Source organism: Tenrec ecaudatus, chromosome 13, assembly GCF_050624435.1.
Source record: "Tenrec ecaudatus isolate mTenEca1 chromosome 13, mTenEca1.hap1, whole genome shotgun sequence".
In the NCBI taxonomy this organism is placed as follows: domain Eukaryota; kingdom Metazoa; phylum Chordata; class Mammalia; order Afrosoricida; family Tenrecidae; genus Tenrec; species Tenrec ecaudatus.
The window spans coordinates 47569961-47584526 of NC_134542.1; the positions used below are offsets into that span (position 1 = coordinate 47569961).

General features: G+C 47.4%; 1 protein-coding gene across 4 annotated transcripts in view; it reads right to left on the reverse strand.

The window, feature by feature from the left end:
- MYO1B (myosin IB) overlaps nt 1-14566 on the reverse strand; it is a 188330-nt gene that overhangs the window by 57644 nt on the left and 116120 nt on the right. For all 4 annotated transcript variants that reach the window (XM_075530412.1, XM_075530411.1, XM_075530414.1 and 1 more), the window contains exons 7-9: nt 9548-9611; nt 1251-1349; nt 587-690 (exon numbers count right to left, since the gene is read on the reverse strand). In XM_075530412.1, coding sequence (XP_075386527.1) covers nt 587-690; nt 1251-1349; nt 9548-9611 — 267 coding nt within the window. The remainder of the gene's footprint in view (nt 1-586; nt 691-1250; nt 1350-9547; nt 9612-14566) is intronic.

The window sequence follows — 14566 nt, forward strand, 5'->3', positions numbered from 1 at the left end:
TAGCCATTCCAGTTTATATGTGATTTTTCTAAAAACTACATAAAAACATGGCTTTCTGTTGCAAGACCGATTTTAATTCATGATCCCTAGGCAGTTTTCACACTTGGAAATAACTACTGATGTTTGGCTATAAAAATATTTGGAATTTAAATACAACATTGAAAGAGTGTAACTCGAGGGGGGAAAAGAGGACTTAAGTGGAGAGCAAATGCTTTGAGAATGATTGGGGCAGGGAATGTATGGATGTGCTTTATACAATTGATGTATGTATGTGTATGGATTGTGGTAAGAGTTGTATGAGTCCCTAATAAAATGTTTTAAAAAATAAAAAGAAAGAGTGTAACTCAAGGATAATAATATATGGTCCTTCCTGATGCTAAGCAGCAGAAAGGCTCGCTTTAGCAAAACACAGCATTCGCAAGAGTACGCTTTAGAGTTAATGGGGAAAAAATGAAATTAAGAAAATAGAATAAACTCTTGTACAATTCTAAGAACCTAGAAAGCACGCGAGGCCGTGAAAAGTCAGAGCCGTACCGATTCTCACTGAGCAAAGCTGGGCGACCCATCTTAAAGCATTCCATCTTACCCGAACAGTCCTGAAATTTGCTGCATCGTCCACGCCATTGACTTTGGCGGAGTCCAGACTCAAGTAGTTATATTTGCTGAAATCCCGTTCAAGTTTAAGTTCACCTATCAAGTCAGATAATAAATCTTAATCATCTTTAACAGCACATCCCTTTTGCCCATCAGACAAAATGACTTTCAGATTAGGTACTGACTCAACAGAACAAAATGGACAGTATCAAAGACAGCATTTTTCAGAAGCAGTCTTTATCACGGTTACATATAGATCAAACTCTGATGTTTTACATTTATTAGTAGGTTAGGCTCTTTCCATATGGATATTTTTTTACTCTAGGATGCCTTGAATGTACTATTTTATCGTACCATAGGATGCCTGCCTAGTCATAGCCCTGCAGCTTGGCATGGCGCGGTCTCTCTCTACATGATAGCCAGGGCTCAGTACAAACTGCTTTGCGCTCTCTGCAATGTTTACAGGGAGCTCTAGGGTAAGCCAGGGCTCAGGCTCTTCCTGCGCATGGTCCATTAGCACCCAGAAGCAGCCCTGGATCAGAAGTGGTTAACGTTTACATAAGGAGGCCACTGACAACTCGGCCAGTTTTATCTTTATAAGTCCTTTTTTACAAATATATCTGTAGTCGATACTCGTCCAGAAAACAGAGACTTACCAAGCAGTTCCTCAGAGGCGCCCGAGAGCAGCTGATAGAACACGTGGAAGTTTCTTTCCCCTCTTGGCTGTTTCACAACTCGAGATTTCTCTAGAAGATCTAACAAAGGCAAAGAATCAAGTAGTCCCCAAGCCTCAAACTTCTGCCAGCAAGTAGACTTCAGCTCCTAGCGATCCTACAGAGGAGGCAGGGTATTTGCTGCCTCATAGGGCTTCCAAAACTGTATAACTTTACAGTGGCAAACTGCCACATCTTTGTTTTCCAGCAGAGCCGCTGATAGGTTTTAACAGCCCACCATTCGACTGGCAGCCCAATGTTTAGCCAGTGTGCCACCAGTACCTGTCAATCAAACAGCAGTAGAGAATTCGCTTTGTGTCTGTTATTCTCCAATTTTTACTAGTAAAGTAAGCTACGTTTTTTAATCTACTTTCAGGAAAAAGGGCAACTCTAACGAAAATCACCAACATAAAAAGATGCAGAGATAAAGTACCTTTAAATTGTGGCCAATTACTCTGACTCCTGCAGCCCTGGTGCCGTACATGATATAGGAGGGTTCTGGACTCTGTGTGGCTGTGGCATGAATGGCCCATGCTGAAGGGCATTCTCTACCACGCTGAAAGGAATGGGATGGGACTGAGACCTGACCTGACCTGGGTGCTGGATGTGGGGGGAGGTCCAGCCTTTGTTTCCGCTGCGGCGTCTTTGAGATCCTACCGCATTGGTATTGTTATTGGGCGCAAACGAGTCAGCTCCGATGCATGCCAACCCCACGATCAGAGGGAGGCCCTGCCCGGTCCTGTGCCACCCTGACCCATGGTTGCAGCCACTGTGTCTGTCATTCCTTCTCGAGGGCCTTCCTCTTTCCACTGCCCCTCCCTGTGTCAAGCAGGATGGCCCCCTCCGTCTCCAGGGGCGTCCTGCTTGGTAGAGCAGAGGGGCAGCAGGAAAGCAGAAGGCCCTCGATGCGAGGGAAAGAAACAGTGGCTGCACCATGCCTCAGAGCTACACAGAGATGGTGACTGCCTATCAGGGGGGATGTAGCCTTAAAGGCCACTGAACTAGTTGCTTTAAAATGGCTACGTTTGTGTTGCGTGCATTTTACCTCCAATTTTTTTTTCTTTTTTAGTGCAGCATGATTTCACTTATCATGTGGCCATAGGGTCTTAAGAGTAATAGTATCTTTAAAGAAAGAAACCTCAAGGGGTAGGCCAAGTCTTCACTGAGAAGCAAATCCTTGTAGGACGTTCTTCAGGCCTAAGAGAAAGTAACCGGACTCCACGAACACCATAAACAAAGGCTACAGTTTACTTCATCCATTCATGCGCAGATTCCTTCCGTCATCTCACTTACTGCTCAGCCGCTCTGTGCCAGGAACTACTTGGGAAGGTGCCCAAGACCTCCTTCCTCTAGGCCGACAAGAACCCTGCGTGCTCCTCACCCAAACCAACAGCAGCGGCCTTTTCAAGGTGCCGTGCCAAGATCCTCCAGCGAGGAGGAAGGATGGAGGTGGGGGAAGGCAGAGAGGCCATATGTTCCTCACCTGTCGGCACCCACAAACCCCAGGCTCTTTCCAGAGTCCCGAGAACCTGGTTAGTCGTGCACCAGCCTACAAGCTGTTAACCGGGACCCTATGCGGCAGCTCTGCAGGAGAGAGGGCTGGCAGTCTGCTTCTGGGAAGGTGCCAGGCCAGAAGCCCCTGCGGCTGTCCTTCTCGGTCACGCGAGTTGCTGTACACCTAAGAGCCACCGGCAGCACAAGAGTCTTGCCACCCTCACAAGCCTTGGCACGGTGCCGTCCTCTCAGCTCATTTCAAAAGACAACAAGGCCAAACCTGCTCACTTCTGACTACTGGCTGGGCCCTGTCTATCTGCGCTCCACAGGGGTTTCCATGGTTGAGTTTGTCTTTCAGCGTCTCTCGGGGTAGACTTGAACTCCCAGTCTTTCCAGTGAGCAGCTCAGGAACTGGAAAGTCTCTCCCTTGAGTTAATGTTGGGTGTCCTTGAGTCAGTGCCAACTCATAGCAACCCCATGTGACACAGTCACAACTGCCGCACAGGGCTGGCAAAAGGGTTGTCTTTACAGAACTCTTTCGCTGGGAGCCTCTAGATAAGTTTGAACTGCCTCTAGATAAGTTTGAACTACCAACCTTGAGGCTAACAGAGGAGCGTTTAACCAACTGCTCCACCCAGGGACTCTGTCACAACTCACAAGAGAACTTTAATGAGGACCAACGATGGTTTGCAGGCACATAGAAAACTATCACATTCTAACAAAGCAAACAATGGTCCTTCAAGGGGACTGGGCCATGCTGTACAGCAGTGAGCACTAGCCAGCCCGATGACTGGCTCTTTTAGAGTGAAAGTGAGTGACCACAGCGACTGCAGAAACATCAGTGGCCACGTGATTCCTCTGTAGGAATAATGTTGACGTGTGCAGCGTGTGTTAAAGAAAGCTCAAACCACAGACAGATCGGACCGGTGATGACAACCATATTCAAACAGGAGACACATGCATTCTCTTCTTAAAGGGGGCAAAGGGGAAGTGGCAGGAGAATGTTGACCTTGCACTAAGCATCCAGCGCTTTCCTTTTGTTACTTTCTTCCACCTGAGGCTGGTTTTCTAAACCCGTTGGTAGAGAGGAGCGCTTGAGAGGCACACCACGCTGTTCGTAAACCAGAGAGCAGGAATTCAAGGTCTCAGATAACGAGGATACCGCGCTAAGGGACTTATCATTCCCACCAACAAACACGCGCACTATCTGTAAACACTTGGGAATGCTGCTCTTTACAGAATCTATGACTTCATCAAAGCAACTAAGTCACAAATGAGAAACCTTTTATTACACAGAAGATATAGGTTTTACTGCTTACATGGTAGACTCTGTCCCTGAAGCAGGAGCGGAGACACTCAGGCCTCGGGCCACAGCAGGACTGAGAAATCATCAATACCAGCTAACATCACACGTCTCACCGAAGGGAAGCCGCTCCTGCCGTCCTCTTCCCAAACTTCACACTCACGGTGACCCTCTAGGACTGAGCAGAACTGCCCCTGCAAGCTGCAGAGGCTATAACTGGTTTATGGAAATAGAAAGCCTCATCCGTCTCCCTCGGAGGGGCTGGTGGTTTCAAACTGCTGACTGTGAGGTTACCAGCCCAAATTGTAACCAACCACCACCAGGGCTCCTGCTAGCCATCGTTTCAGGGGTGAATTAACTAAATGTGTGACCAAATGCAGGAGGCTAATTTTTAGGTGGGATGATGTTGTAAATACCCCAATGGAAGAAAAGTTTCCCCACGCCTACCCTAGAGCCTCCTCTTTCTGTTTTGTTTTCGTTCCTTTGCATGACTTTTCTCCTGCCAACGTTTTCCTGGTTTTCCAGGTAAAAGAGTAATGAAGGAAGATGTAAGCCCCCAAATTATGATTTACACTTGAAACCACCCCCCATTCTGCTTTAGGCCTGCACAGTCAAGCCGCATGGAGCCGTATCAAACAACTGCACCAAGTACAGAACAGAGGGCAACTCGGTAGAAAGCCTCGCACTTCAACTGACTTAGAGGTGCCTCTGCACTAAGCCAAAGTGGACTCTGCAGCTGGCTCTTTGTCACTGCTGCTTGACCTCAGCTACCCACACTTGGAATCAAAAAGCACAGGCAACGCCAGGCCGTTAGCCCAGAAAATCATTTATGTGCTCCAGAATTCCAGTACAGCAACATCCTCTCTCAAGAGCAGTATCAGTTTCAGTGATAAGGGAAGGCATGGACTCATTAAGCTAATCTAAAGCGAAAAGTTAAAGGACAGATGTAGAGAAACCGAGGAGCCGAATTCCCGCGTACCCCTCTCCGCCGCCATCACGAGACCACTACCAGACAGAAGCAGGCCATTCTTCTGTCGGACTAGTGCCCAGCTAAACCCCACTGCGTGTGCGCCCCTCGCATGCCAGAGCCCAGCCACCAAGGTCCAGAGAAATGTCCACTTTCACACCAGCCCGAAAACGACAAAGAGGCCTTGGGGGGAAGTACCACATTACTTTGAGACCTTCCTAACAGTACACTTAGTTTATTTTAAGTTGAACCTTCTTATTGTCTTAAAAAAGAAGCTCTTGATTTTGAGAAACACTGAAAATAACAACTGTGTTTTAGTTTTGCTAAGTCTCTGTCTATGTAGAGCATCCATTAAAAACTCGAGACAATAAACAAGTAAGCACATAGTAACTACTTAATAATGAAAAAGGCAAGCATTTATGGGAGTGCAGCCTGGTGGCACAGTGGTTAAGCAATGGGCTGCTAAGCGTAGTCAGCAGTTCGAAACCCCCAGTGGCTCTTCAAGAGGAAGACTAGGCTGTCTACTCCCTTGAAGAGGTACAGTCTGGGGAAACCACAGGGTCAGGTACAGGGCCGCCATGAGTCCCACTCGACCCCACGGCAAGGGGGTTGGTTTTGAGTGCCAACTCTATGCCAGGACAAGTGCTGTAGATACTTAAAATGGGCTTAAACCTCACCAGAACCCATGGCAGCAATCCTGCTATATCCCTACTTCAAAAGAATGAGGGTTAAATAACCTGCATTATTGTGGCAAACCAGCAAAACTTAGGTCATAGGCTCACAGTTACAGGGCATCTTCATCGACTGTACTTATGGAGTGTCTACCGTATGCCAGGTTCCACACGCTCACTGGCATCAAGTCCTTGCTCATGCACTGACCCCGTGGGTTCCCTAGACTGTAGCTGTTTGTTTGCAGGAGTAGAAACCCCAGCCTTTGTCCCACACAGCTGCTGGTGCTTTCGAACTGCCGACCATGTAGATCGCAGCCCAATGCCTAAGCACGACACCACCAGGGCTCCTAGGTTCTACACTAGGCTCCTAAAACATGAAGTGAACAGGTCAGTCATCTCTCTCTTGCCTTTAAAGTCTACGCAGTTAAGTTGCACCTTTGGATCCACAGGTGTGTTTCTTTTTTCCAGTTATTTTTTAAAACATTTTATTAGAGGCTCATACAACTCTTATCACAATCTGTACATAAACATACATCAATTGTATAAAGCACATCTGTACATTCTTTGCCTAATCATTTTCAAAGCATTTGCTCTCCACTTAAGCCTTTTGTATCAGGTCCTGTTTTTCCCCTCCCTCCCTGCTCCCCCCTTCCTCATGAGCCCTTGATAATTTATAGATTATTATTTTGTCATATCTTGCCCTATAATTTATAGATTATTATTTTGCCATATCTCCCCTCCCCCCCTTCTCTGCTGTCCCTCTCCCAGGGAAGAGGTCACATGTGGATCCTTGTAATCAGTTCCCCCTTTCCAACCCACTCACCCTCCACTCTCCCAGCATCGCCCCTCACACCCCTGGTCCTGAAGGGATCATCCACCCTGGATTCCCTGTGCCTCCAGCCCTCATATGCACCTCTGCCCTATCCAGTCCTGCGAGGTGGAATTCGGATCATGGTAGCTGGGGGAGGAAGCATCCAGGTGCTGTTCACAGCATGCACTGCCCTGTGCTATTCTTTCCTGAGAAGGTCAAAGCCCTCGAGACTTGTACCACCCATCTCCTCCACGGTGCAAACGGCCACCAAATGCCACGGCTTTCAAGGAACGGGTTTCCAGAAGCTTGCTGCTCACAACAGTAGGTCCTAGGTCATCAGCTAGAAAGGCAGATACTGCAAGACCACAAAACATTAACAGAACAGGAGCAAAACTAGCTCGCATCAGTCAAGCGTGGAGATACTCTTCTGTAGTCTCCCTTCTCTACTGGGACAAACACTTGCCCTTTCCTGTGTTAGCATCCCGCCCAGCTAATGACACAGCCTTGGCGGTGAGGGCGTAGTGTCTGTGGCCGTTCCACACTGATTTCCAGCATCTCTCTTCACAAGGACTCTGTTGGGTTTTCATTTCTCCTTCCTGGTAGACCAGCAACTTGGGTTCTCGCCTATTCACTTTACAGTAACAATTGCCCCAAATGTGTTTCCATAATCGACAAATGAAACCATTTAGCCTCAATAGAACATTCTCTTTTTTCTTTTCAGAGTAAAACTTGTTCTTCAAGACTTCTCTAGTAATTATATATTTTCACAAATAATCCCAATGCATGGATTTCCCTAGGTGCTTTTTTCTCCTGCATTACCAGAAACTTCTTTGTTCCGTAAGCTGCTTTTAGAGAACAAGAGTGGGGTTACTCATTGCTGGACGTGCCCATCAGCCAGCAGGCAGCAGCTCCCAGTGGCCACCCATGAGTCAGCCTGCACAGGGTGAAATTTCCGCTCATACCACGAATGTATTTCTTTCCTCTTGAAGCGAAGGATACTATGAAATACCAGGGTGTTGTCACGACCACACATTTCAACATAATTCCATTTGGGAACAAACGTTAACACACACCACGAGAACTCCATTCACGAAGATGTATTCATCTTAATTGGAGAAAGATTTCCGCGTGTAATATTTGTTCTCCATGGATACTGCAAGAAGTAGGGGGCAGGGAGACATTTGTGTGGCGAATTTAAACTCCAAAATGTAAAGCTTCAGTTGCTGTCTATTACTTGTAAGACGGCCAAGCCCACGGGTGCATGATGACCCCACGGCCCTACGCAGGGTTTCTGATGCGATGGATCTTTAAGGAGCTTAGCAGACAGCCGTATCTTTCTCGCACAGAGCAGCGGCGGGCTTTGAGCAGCCCGCTGCATACCCCCCAGTACACCGGCGCTTTATTTTTCTGGTGTCCTCAAGAATAATGCTGGGTTCGTTAGCTGTAGATGCTGCTCTAAACCCAATGGTAAATTAACCCTCCACCGCCTAGCTCTTCCTCTCTGGCTCTCATTGGCTTCCACAGACTCGAAGGAGCCAGCCCAACATGTCGGGCAAGTCTCACCCATTGTTTGCTTTTGGTCACAGCACACATGGTTGGCACACTCGGGCTTCCACGTGTGACACACTGAAAACCATCTACCCTAAGCTGGGCGGTTCTACCCAATGTACTGCCCTCTTCCAACCGTCCCTTCAAGCCGTTTCTCTGATAATTACATATTTTTACAAAGCGGATCCAATGATGGCACAAAAAGCGTGTAGTCAGGCAAACTGAAATGGAAAATGAAGTTATTCTGAAAAACCACAGAATGCTGGAAGTGGGAGGAAGCACGGAATTCATCCAATTTAACCCCACTGTTTCGAAGACGAGACCCACTCTAACCCTAGCAGGTTCCGCTATGTATGAATTTCTAACCCTAGAAGGTTACTGTAAAAGGCTTAACCCCAAAGAAATCAGCTACACGGTTTTCCCCAATTACTTAAAATGCTAATTTATAAATGACATTCCTCCAGGCAGAGGGCTCCTCATGAACATGGCCAGGGCCACCTGGGGGCACAGGGGTTCTCGGCCCCCATCGCCTCTTCAGGTAGATCAGGTCTCCTTTGACCGGCCTTATCTTTGGAGATTTGGCATCAAATCTCCTTGGAAGATGGCAGGCCACTGCTTAACCAGCCCATAAGCACTGCGTTGGATCACTTCTTCAACTATGTCCTATCTTTTTCCAAATCCTAACTAGACCCTTTCTTCTCTGACTTAGGAAAGAGGAGGATGTGAAGGGCAGTGAGCGGCTCAGGACTGAGACCCTCAAGACACAGGCGGACTCAGCCGCCATTAGGCGTTGCACAAAGTCCCGGTCACCGTCATACACTTTCCAAACTAATGGACTCGGGAAAGGTGATGAGCCGAGTCATCTGGGGGTGGTGTGAGAAGTGCGGCCCCAGCACTGAGGGCAGCGTCATGCTTGTAACAGATGCTGTAGCTCGGCCCGGCGCCTGCTTTCGGGCAGACCTGGCCTTAGAAGAGCTGGACACCCTCATCTGGATTCGTGTCTTCTGTCCGACTTCGGCAGAGACTATTTCCCATCTACAGCCACCACGTGACCACAGGAAGCGAATGAACCTGCGTTTCTACCTGGCACACCTGATCACCTTTCAGGGATCTGAACACACAGGAGGCAAACAGCCCTTCTCCACAGGAAAGTCCTGGGCCAGTCTTTCTGTCTCATGGGTGTGGCCCCAAAAGTTACTCGAGGAAAACCAACTCCTTGTATTTTATTTTTCAACACTGCATTTCTTTAATGGAAAGTACCCTTTAGAGGATCTTTTTATAACTGGGTCAGCTTTTAAAGACTTATAGATGATAAAATATAGTTGGACCTCTACTGATTTCTTTAGCCAGACCTCTGTGTTTTTCAAGAGTAAAAAATGCAGGCCATCTTCTAAGAAACACTTTGAATTACATTATAGGATAAAAGGATCAAAGTAAAATACTCACAGTTACTTATCACTCCTCCCAGTGGGTCACCTTTAAAGTCAAATTCAATATCCATGTATTTTCCCTGCCAAAAAAAAAACTCGTTAAGTTTTCAAATTCATCGGAAAAAAAATGTTTTTTCAGGCAGCATTGTCCTCTTGAGAATAGCATTCATTTCACTGTAGGTAGGAATGGCACAGCTGTGCAGCCATGGGCAATATATAAATATCTATCAAAAGATTATGCATATTAAGTAAGCCATTCGCTCCAAGCTCACAGACCCTGTTGCTCGTGTGCAACACTAGATCTCAGCCACCAGGCCATTTTCCATCTCTGATAGGTGTTTTAAACTGGTGGAGGATGTATTCAAAAGCATTGAAGGGAGAAATCAGATGTGATCCTTGTGTATGCATTGGGTAAAACTATTTCCGTCTAACTAAGACCTAAACTGTGTTTTAAGCCGTGGCTCAGAGCCCCAAACAGACTGACCCGTGAATGGAACAGAAGACTCAGCACTCTGTTTTGAGCCAGCACACGTTTATGTGACGCTCCAACCCAGAATCAAGGACTGGAGCCTCTCATTCTCACTGGCTCTGGACTCATAGAGTACACAGCAATACGTAATCCAGCGGCAGGTTACCCTTTGCAGATGGCGTGTTAAACACAAAGAAACACACATGGAGCTGCAAACTGGGATTTTAAAAGAATTGGTCTCGACGTGCCTAGTTAAAGAGCAACACGTAATCCGAACAGCTGTTTCTTGTTTGCAAGAGTGTGCTGATCTAATACTAATAAGTGAAGTCCGTGGTGTGGTTTCATGTCCTACCTTAAGTGACACTCAGATAGCAGGGCTGTAAATTATTCTCCCTAAGAATACTGTTGACTCTAATTTTCAAACGAAGGCTTCAGGGAGAAGAAACATGATCACACGGTGCTGGAGCAAGGCAATTTATGACTTTCTATTCGTGCATGCATCTTCCCTTTGCATCGTAAGGTGCCAGCTGCCCTTGGAAGTCATCACTGGCACATTCAACAAACGTCAGCCCAGCACCACCTGCCCTTGTGTTTGCAGTGCCCCGGGGTAAACAGGCATTGTGGTCCAAAGGGCCCATGAGCCTTTGGCTAGCTACAGTGAGCCATGGTGCCTGCCATAGGAGCACAAAGATGAGAGAGCCACGAGGGAGCAGGAGAGATTGCCTTGAGGAAGTCCACTCCAACTTAAACATCAAGTGCCAGGAGGTCAGCCAGGAGAAGGGGTGGGGGGGGGCATCAAGAATCAGCATCTATAAAGATGGTGAGTGGGGTGATAAGGCTTGACAGGGAAGCTGAAGCACAGCATGACGGTGTGGCAGCCCCTGAGAGCAATGGGAAGGTACACAGATTCCTAACCAAGGTTGCCATGATCAAACCTCTCTGTTTACAAGAGCACTTTGGGCATAAGACTAGAGAATGAACTGAAAGGCACAAGACCGTGTGCACCAATTGGGAGGTAGTCATGCTAATCGGGGGGAAATGGTGGGTTTACTTGTTATTGCTCGTGGGTGCTGATCAACCCCATGAGTAGAAGTGTCCCTTCCCATCGGGTTTTCTAGCCTTGTTTATGAGAGCTGATGTTTCTCCCTCAGAATGACTGGTGGATTTGAACCGGACACCTGTCAGTGAGCAGGCAAGCACTTAATCATTCCACCACTAGGGCTAAAAGTAGCAAAAGAGAGAAGTAAGCAGATGTGAGAGCAGCCCAGAGAATCCCACGACAGGGTCTGCTTGAGCATGTTGGGGAAGAGAGGGCCAAGAGTAAACAGTCCAGGATGATGACCTGGGCAACCAGGTTATGGATACCCTTCCCCATGACGGAGACACAGGCTGAGAGCAGGTGTGAGGGGGAAAAATGGTAACTAGCGGCTGACCATACTGGAAACAAAAATTCAAACTCACTGCTATGAAGTCGATGCTGGCTCACAGCGACTCTAGAAGACAGGGTACAACTGTCCCTGTGAGTTTCCGAGACCGTAACTCTACAGAAGTAGAAAGCCCTGTCTTTCTCCTATGGAGCGGTTAGTAGTGGTTTTGAACTTGTTAATTTTGTATAACCACTACACCATATAGGCTCGTGACCATCTTGGAAAGGGGATCCTTCAGATAAAAGGCAGTTAGTTCCTGGGCAGAGGAGGTGACAGGGCGGTGAGCACAGTGGAGGGATTCATGTGAACCAGGATGGATCCTCCAGTGTGACAGGAGGGTGTGTGCCCAAGTGCATGGCCAGGTGAGGCCCCAGGAAGCAGAGTTCATTCTGGCGACGAGCCTGTGTTGCCGCTGTGGTTTGTTATGTCTGTGATGTCGGCAGTAGCGCAGACGGCAGAGGAGAAAGAATAGCTGCATTGAAGAGCACAGAATGAGCAGAGCAGAGAATGGAAAGGAAGCCGACCGGGACAAACAAACTGCTAGACAGCTGGGCAGCATGAGGGATGCTGTTGTTTCCGGATGGCGCTGTTCCTGTTCAGCCCCATGTGATCAGGCCTTAGTCGACTCAGAAATACTCAGCCACTTCCCAGTGCTTCCAGAATAACACTTGAACCTGATACTCTTCCTTCTAAGTTGTGTGGCTTTGACTCATCCTTCCAGCCCTCTGGTCGCAGTTCTATTCCACCCCCCTTGGCGCCAGTCATTGACTCCGGCAAACGCCAGGCACTCACTCTGGTTTCTCTCTGCGGGCTTCAAGATGCTGTAAGGTTAACTCCTGCTCAATTTTGGCCCCTCTTATGGGTCTGCTTCCAACTGGTCCCTGCCCCAGACTCCTCCAGCGTCTCTTTTCTGTGGCTAGAGGAGACCTGCCAGAGGCTTCGTCTGTGGAGATACTCTGCAGATCGATACTGGGCTCCCACTGGTCCTCCATAGCCTTCCACTAATAAGGGGTTCACAATTCAAGCTCCGATCCTTTCCCCTGCGTCATATTTGGATCTTGTCGTTGTCATTTTGGGGTCACACAGGCTGATGTATGTGATAAATTATTTTTAAACACGTCCAATTTCCTCTCTCTACAAGCTAATTGAAAACAGATATCCGTTCTTCAATAGACATTTTCTGCATGTTGTCTATGGTGCCGGCACCGTTCCAGCCCCTGGGCTACCACAGTGCACCAGGAGGCACTGGAGCCCACTGCTATGGCTCCTACGCCAGAGGGTCAGCCAGCACTTACACAAGAGACAGGGACACAAACATTTCAGAGACGGCGAGTGTCTGAAGAAAGTAAAAATCAGATGAAGTTACAGAGTGGCCCACGTAAGGCCTCCCCAAAGCGACCCTGACAGAACTGCAAAAGCCGAGGCTTGCAATGCCTAATGTCCCAAAGGCCCCTGGGGTAGTGATCAGCGAGCAAGGGCTGCGGGCTAGGAGGGTTGAATCAGGGCCTGAGGAGAGGCTCGAGGAAGGAAGGAGCACGGATAATATTCTATCCCAGGTGCAAGTGAGAGGCACAGGGCTATAGCAGGGCAGTGTTGGGACTGAGGTTGCCAACCAGGGCTGCCGGTCTTAAGAGGGGAAGAAAGTAGGGAGAGCAGGTGGGCACTCAAACATAGATGTCAAACAACTGAATAAACTCTGTGTGTGTGTGTGCATGTGCATGTGTGTTCAATCCCAACAAAAGAAGCTAGGAATGAAGTTTTCCCAATGGTGTAGGCTCTCTCTCTGCAGCCAGTAGGTAGAAGTCTAACAGACCTCTCCCTCAGAAAGCCTTGGCTGAGAGCAGGCATTTTTCAAACTTCAAGTGAGTGTTTGAAAGTGTTGGGTTCCCTTTCTTAATAGAAAGCTCATTATGTAAAACAAGTCAAGCCAGCACAGCTGGAGGGGTTGGTGGGGGGGGTGTTTGGGGGGGGACTTGGCAGAGCTATGGGGCACCTACCTCAGAAGACTGGTCAAAATCACCAGTTACAGTGAATATTTATAACTATAATATAGCAGTATTGCTCAGATTTCCCAGGTATAGGGGGTGGGGGCGTGCTAGGAGTATCGAGAAATCTATTCTGGGTTTTAACCGTCAAACAGAGTTGAAATCGCCTTTTCCCTGGAGCATAGATGGATAGTGCGTAGACAACTATTAGACACGGGAGTTGCTTTAAATGCAGCAGGGTTCTGCTATAAAATTAAAACATGGATTTGGCCATGTCATATTTTTGGTCAAGTTACAAATGATAAGGCAGAAAACTTACTAAAAACTGAGCATGAAATGAGTTAGCCTATAATCAGATAACAATCTCATACTCTAATACCCATATTATAATAGGATTTTTCTTGAGTTGCTTAATAAGCTAAGCACCTGTCAAGATTTTCAGTACATATTAAATATTAAGAAGTCATTAAGTGGCTTTCTGCATCTTCAAGGTCTATTTACTAAATACATTTGAAAACAGGAAAAAATTAGATGTCTTTGTGTACCATTTGCAAACAGCTAAAATAAGATTTCCATCACATAATGACCCTTGATGTATGGAATGACTTCTCCGCCCACACTTGACTCCTAATTCTATTGACATAATGAGATTAGCCAGGTTACCATAACAGGAAAAGCATGGATCAAAGTCGTTTTAACGACTGAAGGGGCTAATACGATTGAAAAACTTCAGTCTTAGAATTAGGAACTTTAACCTTTGGCTTTCTAAACTGTCAAAACTATCTCCACTTGAAGTCATTTTCCTGCCTAAGTACCAGATTACCCTCATGAAGAAATAGTACAACAAAGCGGAACAAGGGTTCTCAACCTTCCTCAGGCCGCGACCCTTTCACACAGTTCCTCATGTGGTGGTGACTCCCCAAACCATACAATTATTTTCTTTGCTACTTCATAACTGTCATTTTGCTACTGTTAGGAATCCAGCAACCCCTGTGAAAGGGTCACTTGATCCCCAAAGGGGTCACGACCCACAGGTTGAAAACTGCTGAAGTGGAGGGAGAGAAAGGTCGGAAGGTGCGTTCTCCCTCCAGTCCGAAAGCTCACTGTCACTCCTTGGGCCTCCCAGGGACCCTCACACGACAGGGAGAGCTGGA